Raw genomic sequence first — 10,315 nt, 5'->3', positions numbered from 1 at the left:
CGTTCATTTTTGGTATGGTATGCCTTTAACACACATCCTTCAACTTCTTTATCTAATATATGTGCCGGTAAGTGTTGTCCACACATCGATATTATAATAATGATGGTGTTCTGCTGGTGAGCTCAGTGCCAGTTTACTCCCAGTGTCTGTCAATCATCGAATGACGTCACCTATCCATAGCGTTTCCGGTGTGGGTAGGCGGGTACTCCATAGTCCCCGGTCTGGATTCTTTTGCAAGGTAGGGAGAGACAAGGCTGGACACGAATTTTGCCATATTACGCTCAATAGTGAGAGACACCAGCTAGCTACTCGTAGAAGCTAGTAAGAAAAAAGGATTCATCTACGAAAAGACAGCCACTCCCCAATTTTGGTGGACATACCTCTATTTAGCAGTGTTGAAGAACATATATCGGGCATGCGAGCGAGCAGATAATCCGAAGGAGAGAATGGACGACCGGTCAACCTGAGATTCAACTGGGGGAAACCCGACATCCCATTTTCTAGGTAGAAAGTACAGATTTGTCGGGATTAAAGCAAATGGGACGCACTGGGCCTCGAGTCTGAGTGAAGGGAACACAGGGGCGACGCTAAAAACAAAGCATTTTCTATACAACATGTCGGTCTTATTTTTTTAGCTAGCTAGCTACTAGTACACGTCTAGATAGCAAGTTGGAGACTGGGACTTCAGTGCTCCAAAATTGGCCAAATAAGTATTTTTCGGTTGCGCTTGAAGGGGGCAGGGTTAGCTCGATTTCTTCTCCCATACTAACTCGGGGAGCGATTCTTCGGCGAAGGGAGTGGTAGCTAATTGATAGAAAAATGTCAGCGAAGGTGCGCCTGAAGAAGTTGGAGCAATTGCTAGTGGACGGAACTCCAAATAATGCAAGTTCACTGAGCGTCGAGACCCTTCTGGATATATTGATATGTTTGTACAACGAATGCAGCAACTCTCCTTTAAAACGGGAGAAGCACGTGACAGACTTTCTGGAATGGGGTAAGTTAAATTGATAGATTTGATAACAAGTTATATGACAGTAAGAGTGGTCACAACCCGTGCAATCTATGTGCAATGATCCATTACTTGTAATCCTAGTTATGCTAGGTATGTACGGTAGACAGATAACTAGCTGACTAGTTCTGAAAATGAGATGGCCTAGTAACGTTAGTCAATCATTTGGAACAATGAAATGACAGCAAACGGCAACATTTCCATGAATCAATTCTAAAGTTATTTTAACATGCTCTCTCTCTCTTTCATTAACCAATAAACCTAGTTAGCCTACCTACTTATATTACAAGTAATGATACCTTGTGCATATACATTGTGAAATAACCAATACCTTCATTACAATTCCTTGTTCCTGAAACCTCAACACTAAACAGTGGTTTCTGAACTGTTGCCTGGTTAATATTCTCTTACAGAGGTGAATGTACGGTTTATTGGACTGTATCTACAGTGACTCAGTGCTTGGTCTCAGATTACAAACAGTGCAACTCAAAAAGATTGTGTTTGTTAAAGAAACCAGTTGCCTATTTTTGTCGTTTCTTCTGTCCTATCAGGTATTGTTTACTTTTTTGTTTGTCAGAGCTGTTATACAAATGTAACCATCTCCAGGTTGAGCCTAAGGACTGGTGTTCAGAATCAGGTGATGGGGCTCAACCTCAGGTTTATACTTTCCAGGTTGAGGACTGTTCCAATTTGAGGCTAAAGTTATTAATTTAACCTACTAGGCTACTTGTTATTTTTCAGAATGAATAACAAGCCAAGCAACCTTTTCTCAGTGCCAGAATTCCTCATGTTTTATATCAGGACCCAACTTGTGAAACAGTCTTTACTATTATGCACCATGGCTCACCGAGGCTGCTCACAGTTCCCCCCCCCCACACACACAATCTGCCCCAATCCAGACACGCAGTCCAACCTGGCCTTTTGGCTGCAGTCCTCCAACACAATGAGAGGATTCTCTTCCCTTGGCATTTCATTGACGTCAGTAATGAGATTACACCCCAGTGTGTCTGCTCCCGAAAAGATGTAGGGCGGCAGGTAGTCTTGCGGTTAAGAGCATTGGTCCAGTAACTTAAAGGTCGCTGGTTCGATTCCCCGAGCTGACTAGGTGAAAATCTCTCGTTATGCCCTTGAGCAAGGCACTTACCCCTAATTGCTCTGAGTAAGAGCGTCTGCAAAATTACTATAATGTAAGACTGTTGCTGTCCTCGGAGCTATGATCAGCAAGTGCCACAACTCGGTTTTGACTGTCCAAGACCAATCCTCCTCTAGCCTAAGCTACACATTTACCTGCCTAACCTCTGGGCTTGTTTGGTTCAGCCTTGGCCTGTGTGTGAATGGTCCTTTTGGAACTCAACCAGGACCGCCAAATGACACCCTAGCATAATGAACAGTCCCCAAAGCCCTACACATGATTTGTGACAGGGAAGTCCATGAGACTGACCTGTGTCTCTGTGGTTTTGGTTTGATCCAACACATCAGGGTTGTGTTCAGTCTACACAAAATGGGTAAAAGTGTTTTCAAATGGGGAGGTTGTTCAAAGTTGTCCTAGAAAAATACTTATTTTAGTTTTCCTGTAGCAAATGTTTTGCCCACGTCTTGTCCTACTTAACACAAACCATGAAGATTCTACTCTGTCAAAAGGAGGCTGTCATCTGCCCAACAGGCTAAATACCTTAGTGGAGGTTTGTGGTTTTTCAGTCCTCCCATCCTTTTACACCTCCATGTTAATTTTAAGATAAGCGTATTGGACCTTTGATATCCACCAAGGTTCATATATTTATTACTCTGGCACTGACAAAGCAAAGTTTGATCTCAGCAAATACATTGGTCAAGGGCTTGAGCGTCTGGGAGTCTAGCTAGTTCACTGAAGAGCAACCGTGTGATCTGCCCCTCATTATCAGTGACAGACATATTGACCGCGCATCACCCTCTAATATTGACCAGTGCATCAAGTTCACGCTGTAACTTTCTGGCAGCCTCTACTCCACTCCCCTAATTCCAGTGGCCACATCACATATTTAGCCTAAAAGTCCCCTTGAACAATTGCTGAATAGCAGATGTTGATGAATTGCAGTTTGCTTCACCAACAATTTTCTTTGAAATTCAGGTCTTGTGAATGTTCTGTGTTAATAAACACATGTACACACTTTTACAACCACCAACCTGTGTGTTGTATATCGATGGCGTTATTAAATTGATATGCTTGAAGTGGCCTTCTCCCATTAGTATACCCAGGGAGAGCCCAGATTCCTGTGCACCTGAGCAGCAAGAACTGTAGCTGAGTGAATTCGCTGCCAAGGTCAGTGGGAGAAGGAGACTGCTGTGCAGGTGTTTATTGCCCCATTGCCACTCGGACAACAGGGCTATTACAGCCAACTCCATGGAGGATAAGACGGTATAAAAATATGAATTACTATTTGCAGTCAGTGGTGAGTATCTGCATAGGATTCTGCTGCGACTTGATTTCCAGCATGCACCCTTGGGAGCAGCGCTAGTTTATCTTTGCCAGTTCCAAACCCGCTACTTGAGTCATCGCTCTTACTCTCTCTCGCTAAGTCCCGCCTCCTGTCACTCAAGGATTGTAGTTGTTGCTTGACCACGAAACCACTTGCAGTTGTCTTCAGTCTGCATAGTCATTGCACTTTGCTTTGCTTTACACTTTGCTTCCTAATATAAATCCACAAGCGTTCTATAATTACACTATTAGTTTGTGTATCTTACAATCTGAAAACGGCTAGTTTTGTATTTTTTTCGAAGCAAGTTGTGGCTAAATTAAATAGTTTTAGCTGCTAATGCTAATCAGCTGGCTAGCTAATAAATGTACTGAGTCGTAGCTAATACAGCCTGATACCATTGCTGGTGTAGGCCTCAATCATCATGTTGTCTGTGCAAGTATATTCTAAATCAAAGAGGAATAGGCAAAGCATGAATATGTTAGCTACATGAAGTAAAATAATACATTTTTAGGAAGAAGACTAAAGGGTCCCCTGGGAAACACTGACCAAAACGTTGGTTCCTACTAGGGCTGGCTGATTATTTTCTCCAATTTATGGGTGAATATCTATTTATATACACTGAACAAAAATTTAAATGCAATATGCAACAATTTAAGTGTTTTTACTGAGTTACAGTTCATGTCAGGAAATCAGTCAATTGAAATAAATTAATTGGGCCCTAATCTATGGATTTCACATGACTAGGAATACAGATATGCATCTGTTGATTACAGATACCTTAAAAAAATGTATGGGCGTGGATAAGAAAAACAGTCCGTATCTGGTGTGACCACCATTTGTCTCATGCAGGGTGACACATCTCCTTTACAGTTGACCAGGCTGTTGATATTGGCCTGTGGAATGTTGTCTCACACCCCTTCAATGGCTGTGCAAAGTTGCTGGATATTGGCTGTAACTGGAACATGCTGTCGCACGCGTCTAACCAGAGCATCCCAAACATGCTCATTGAATGACATGTCTGCGTATGTAGGCCATGAAGGAATTGGGACATTTCCAGCTTCCAGGAATAATGTACAGATCCTTGTGACATGGGGCTGTGCATTATCATGCTGAAATATGAGGTGATGGCGGCGGGTGAATGGCACGACAATGGGCCTTGTCACAGTATCTCTATGCATTCAAACTGACCGATAAAATACAATTGTTATTGTTGTCTGCTGGAGGCGGCTTATGGTAGACAAATTAACTTTATATTATCTGGCAACAGCTCTGGTGGACATTCCAGCAGTCAGCATACCAATTGCATACTCCCTCAACTTGAGACATCTGTAGCTTTGTTTTGGGACAAACTGCATATTTTAGTGGCCTTTTATTGTCCCCAGCACATGGTGCACCTGTGTAATAATCATCTTGTTTAATCAGCTTCTTGATATGCAACACAGGTCAATTGAATTGGGGTATCTTGGCAAAGGAGAAATGCTCGCTAACAGATGTAAATACATTTGTGCACAACATTTTTGAGAAAATTAAGCTTTTTGTGCGTATGGAACATTTCTGGGATCTTTTATTTTGGCTCATGAAACATGGGACTGTCCCTTTACATGTTTTATATTTTTGCTCAGTGTATCACCTCCCTAATTTTTATAAATACATGTTTTCTCTAAGCTTTGTTGTTCAATAATTTAAAGGTAAATTACATTTCAAACCGTTAGCAATAATCTAATGAATTCGGGGTTTGTGAAATTATACCTAGGCAAAATATAAGTCTTCCACCATCACACGACCCACTAATAATTGTATTATTTTATCAAAATAGTTTAACCTGCTTTTTTTTGCAATCATCAGTGATCTGGCTTTCAAGGCAGTCAATTAAAATTCACTTTTTGTTACAAATTTAACCACATTTCACTAATAATTTCACTCCTTTCTGTAGGAGGCGTTATAGAAAATTAACACAGCAAGGTCTCATAAACAATCTCTTAAACACGACCCCACATGCTAGTGAGTAGCGAGCTAATCTTTATATTTAAAGTCTAACAAACTTTTAACTATTTGCTAACTAACAAGGTAGAACAGTTGAATTGTACACACCCCTCTGTCCGTCTCCAACGGTTTGAACGGCATGCTAGGCCTGTCCACTTTGTTCAGATGTTGAAATCAAGTGACCTACCTTATTTCTGAATGAGAATGACTTGCCCATTCCTTATATAATAATTTTCTTTTTTTAATGCTCATTGCACATTTATACAACAGACTAGACAGCTAGTGTAACAGTCTTTGGCTAAAAAGCTGCTAGCGCTATGTGGTATCGCAATGCTGAGATCGTCAAACTGAGCATACATTTTCCAGAATCAATGTTCATTGATACTCTCGTTTTTAGTAGCTTCTGCTTTTCCTGCAATTTGAGGAGTTGAGGAACAAAAAGGGGATAGTTAGTTCACCAGAGTCAAATGAACTCGTGGATACCATTTTTATGTCTTGTGTTCAAGTATGAAGAAAGTTAGAGGTAGTTTTGCTAGCCAATGCTAAGTAACATTAACGCAGTGACTGGAAGTGTATGGGTATCTGGTAGTATGCTACGCGGTAGTGTGGAAATAATCTCAAATGAGTGTCCCGAAAATTGATAAATGCTGATTTTCTTTTTGGTTTAAATTTGATTTAAACAGTATAACATAATCAGAATGGAGAAAGACCCATTGAAATCACCTAGAATGTGCGTTGCTCACCCCTAGGATCACTCACTACTCATAAAGCAAATCTAGAACTTGTATTATTCAGAAACTAAAAATACCGTCAAAAATATTGTGAAATGCTATTGGTCTTATCGGCCAGCCGTTGAAAGGATGGAGACTCCATTTTACCACTGCGTCTTCTCTTGTGCATCCTCACTCTCACACAAAATAAGCATCACCTTTTTTTATCTGGTGTTCAAATGGATTTTTTTTATTTAAACAAGGGTTGTTTTTAATTTGGGCAGAGGCCAACATAATAGTCGGTAACATCATAATAACATAAAACAATAATATTAATTAATACCATAACATATTAACACAATTATAATAATATGCCTCATGTTAGACTAACATCATAATAACATAAAACAATAATATTAATTAATACCATAACATATTAACACAATTATAATAATATGCCTCATGTTAGACTATCTGACATCTATACATCCATACAACATAATAACATCATATAATAACATCATAATAACATAATAACAATAATAGTAATTAATACCGTAACATATTAACACAATTATAATAATATGCCTCATGTTAGACTATCTGACATCTATACATCCATACAACATAATAACATATCATAATAACATCATAATAACATAATAACAATAATAGTAATTAATACCATAACATATTAACACAATTATAATAATATGCCTCATGTTAGACTATCTGACATCTATACATCCATACAACATAATAACATATCATAATAACAACATAATAACAATAATAGTAATTAATACCATAACATATTAACACAATTATAATAATATGCCTCATGTTTGACTATCTGACATCTATACATCCATACAACATAATAACATATCATAATAACATAATAATAACAATAATATTAACTAATACCATAACAACACAATAATAAATGCTTTATGTTAGACTGCCATTAACTGTACTTGCCTCACCCACTTTCAGAAAACCTTTACTTTTATAAGCCTCAATTCAATCAAGATATTGTGTAACACGTGTTGTTTTCCCCTTTGTTTAATGATACGTTAAATATTGTGACCACACTCGTTGTGGATGTCCTGGGGAGGGGTAGTATTGTTAAGTGTGGTTTCTTGCTTACCTTTCAGAATGCTCCACTGTGCAGGCATGCCAAGCCAAACGTTAACAGGCCCCGCCCTCTTACTGCAGCAAATGAATGCAGCTCAGAGCCAGGATAGGATCATCATTCCTATCAGTCAGTCACTTTGGAACAACTCTCATCATAGGACCAAGCCCATGATCATTATTACATTTGAGGTGCCTATCCATAATGATCCATTTCACACAATGACTTACAACACTGACATATTTAAGACTTGAGGCCCAATCTCAGGGAAATGAAGGTGCTCTTTTCCGTGTCTACTTCTTCATAATGGTTGAGTTTAGGAGGTCTATTCTTCATAAGGAATCTGCAGAAAGGGAGGCGGCGACTCCTATTACTGAGGATATGTCTGGTATGTTCTCTGTTCTCCGTGTTTTATTTTTTGCTGCCTGACAACTCCCATTTCCCCGACTGGCTCGGTGTGTTTATTGCATGAGGCATCTTCTCTCCCAGGGCCACCCTGACTCAAAACATACCTCACAACAGGGCTGTTGCATCACAGGCGTACACCCCACTCTTCACAAGCAGACTGAACAGAGACAGGACGTGGCTTGTCAGGATTCAGGAATGCCTCTCAGAATGGAGGATATTCAAGCGCTAACTCCCATTGATGCAGCTTAACAAGAGGAGTGATGTTATTGGAACAAAGGCAGTGTTTGGAAAGGGATTCCTCTGTCTTTCATTCTTACTTTACTGCCCTGTGTTTTTGCTTACTAATGAGATATTTGGCAAGTTTGAAATGGAATCTTACTTGTTGAGCTAAGGTCTGTTTAAAAAAAAAAAGTTAATGTCACAGGGGAACAGGAGTCTCCTGGCTTGCAGCCATGGCATGACCATAGAGAATTCCATTCATTCCTGCTAATATCCTCCCCCAACACCAGACGTGTGTGCTTTCTCCCCTCCTCTGCTCCCAGGCGCTAGGCCGCAGGCATGACACAGATTAGGCCTAGCCGTTTGGCTCCCAAGCATTTCCCTCAAAGCCTTCCTCGCTTGCATGAGGCCTCCACAGTGGAAAATGGCTCAGTGTGGTATTAACATCCCCACGCACCTGGATGGGTAATGTAGTTCTGTTGCGATTGTGGCCCTGTTGCCAAGCGATGCGGGTGGGATGATGGGACCTTGCACAAGATCACCACGTGCCACACACATTTGGATCCGTCACACCCGGTGCTCCAACGGCATTGGCCTCTCAGCTGTTCAACGGGCCCTGTGTGTGTGACGACTCTGTGTAGCAGTGAGGAATAGTTGATGAACAGGGTTTTGGCATTCTTTTGGAATTTCACAGTGATAGTTTATTGATTTATTTTCACTTTACGCTGAAATTATAACAGAGCAGGTCAAATGAAAACTAAAATAAATAGAAGTTAATTAGACCAAGTAAATCATATGTACAGTCATGTGCGCAGGGTATGAGTCCGTTTGGGAATTTCCATAGGAGGAAGGAAGTGAAGTAAATTAAATGGTCATTACAAATAAATACCATACATATTTACGCTGTAAATAAATGTCCAATGTGGTGTGGACACAGTTTTTCCACATATCTGTTGTAATATCAGGGCCCACTATGTACATTCTGACTCTCCAGGGGAGAGACCTTCACATGTATAGTCAATACCCTCTCATTTCTGAATTGAAACACAATGGTCACATGGTGGCAGCTTAAATACTTAGCTTTAAACTTAGCTGTGCCCCATGACTTTTACAGATTTGCTGTTGCAGCCTTACATATTTCTACCGAAATGTATTGAAAATGTAGGCTGTAGTGCTGAACGATTTAACTGAAATTTTGGTTATTAATAAAGATAATCTAAAAGGGAAACGCTTACAAAGTTCTATCAACACATCGCCTGCAGTGCTTCAAAAACTCTCGACCATTGTCACTCGTCCTTCCAGGATGGCTAAGAGACCTGCCCTCCCTTCGGCAAATCAGATCACGACTCTGTTCCCTTCCTATAGGCAGAAACTAGGGTACTTCCCGTTTAAGGTTTACTCAACGCTGGTCTGACCAATTGGAATCCATGCTTCAAGACTGTTTTTATCACACGTGCTGGGGACGTGTTCCGTGTTGCTGTTGAGTTATTCCCTCTATAAGGCAATCAAACAGGCAAAACGTCAGTACGGAGACAAAGTGGAGTGGCAATTCAACGGCTCAGACATGAGACGTATGTGTCAGGGACTCCAGACAATCACGTATGATAAAGGGAAAATCAGCCACGTCGCCGACACTGTCTCGCTCCCGGACAAGCTAAACACCTTCTTCGTCCGCTTTGAGAATAACACGGTGCTAGTGACATAGGCCACCCCCGAGGTCTGTGAGCTCTCGTTCTCCGTGGCCGACGTGAGTAAGCCATTTTAAGCGTGTTTACCCCCCCCACCCAAGGCTGCCGGCATTCAGAACATGTGCAGACCAGCTGGCTGGAGTGTTTCTGGACATATTCAATCTGTCCCTATCCCAGGCTGCTGTCCCCACTTGTTTTAAGATGTCCACCATTGTTCCTGTATCCAAGAAGCAAAGGTACCTGAACTAAAAGACTGTTTCCATACACCACACAGAGAGACTGTTTCCCCCTGAGTGAAAACAGTCCAGTGAGCGATATTGTAATGCTCTGTGTAGTCTTTGCTGTTGTGCCACTAACTGAGCAGCTTGTTTAGAGAACTGTGGTGTACATTTACAGAGCACTTTCCTCCAGAGCTTTTGGAGTTTGTCACTACGGACCTCCTCTTGGCTACAAAGCTGAAATATTCGGCATTTCACTTGGTGGTTGAGCTCTATCCACGTTTATTGGGATGAAAATAACACGGAAACACAGCCGTCACTAACTTTGACAACTTTTGGAACATCAAAGTACCTAAACCACCTCACTACCACAACAAAAATGTGGGTCCCCCGATACATTTACGTTCCACTGGTCCATTAGAACAGTGTTTTCAACAAGGGCTGTGATGATACCAGTAATGAATATTTTTTTTCCATGTCAAAAATTGT

At 40.9% G+C, this 10,315-nt stretch overlaps 1 protein-coding gene across 3 annotated transcripts in view; it reads left to right on the top strand.

The window, feature by feature from the left end:
- Positions 1–209: 209 nt before the first annotated feature.
- LOC112249825 (serine/threonine-protein kinase MRCK beta-like) overlaps positions 210–10,315 on the top strand; it is a 124,192-nt gene continuing 114,086 nt past the window's right edge. For 2 of the 3 annotated variants that reach the window (XM_042319168.1, XM_042319167.1), the window contains exon 1: positions 211–994. In XM_042319168.1, the coding sequence (XP_042175102.1) occupies positions 820–994 (175 nt within the window). In that variant the 5' untranslated portion in view covers positions 211–819. Of the gene's footprint in view, positions 995–10,315 lie in introns of all 3 variants that reach the window. The other variant, XM_042319169.1, reaches the window with a different exon arrangement.

Source organism: Oncorhynchus tshawytscha, unplaced genomic scaffold (genome assembly GCF_018296145.1).
Source record: "Oncorhynchus tshawytscha isolate Ot180627B unplaced genomic scaffold, Otsh_v2.0 Un_contig_388_pilon_pilon, whole genome shotgun sequence".
Taxonomy (NCBI): Eukaryota; Metazoa; Chordata; class Actinopteri; order Salmoniformes; family Salmonidae; genus Oncorhynchus; species Oncorhynchus tshawytscha.
The sequence above is the reverse complement of the archived record's forward strand: the minus strand, read 5'-3'. Positions and strand labels throughout refer to the sequence as shown.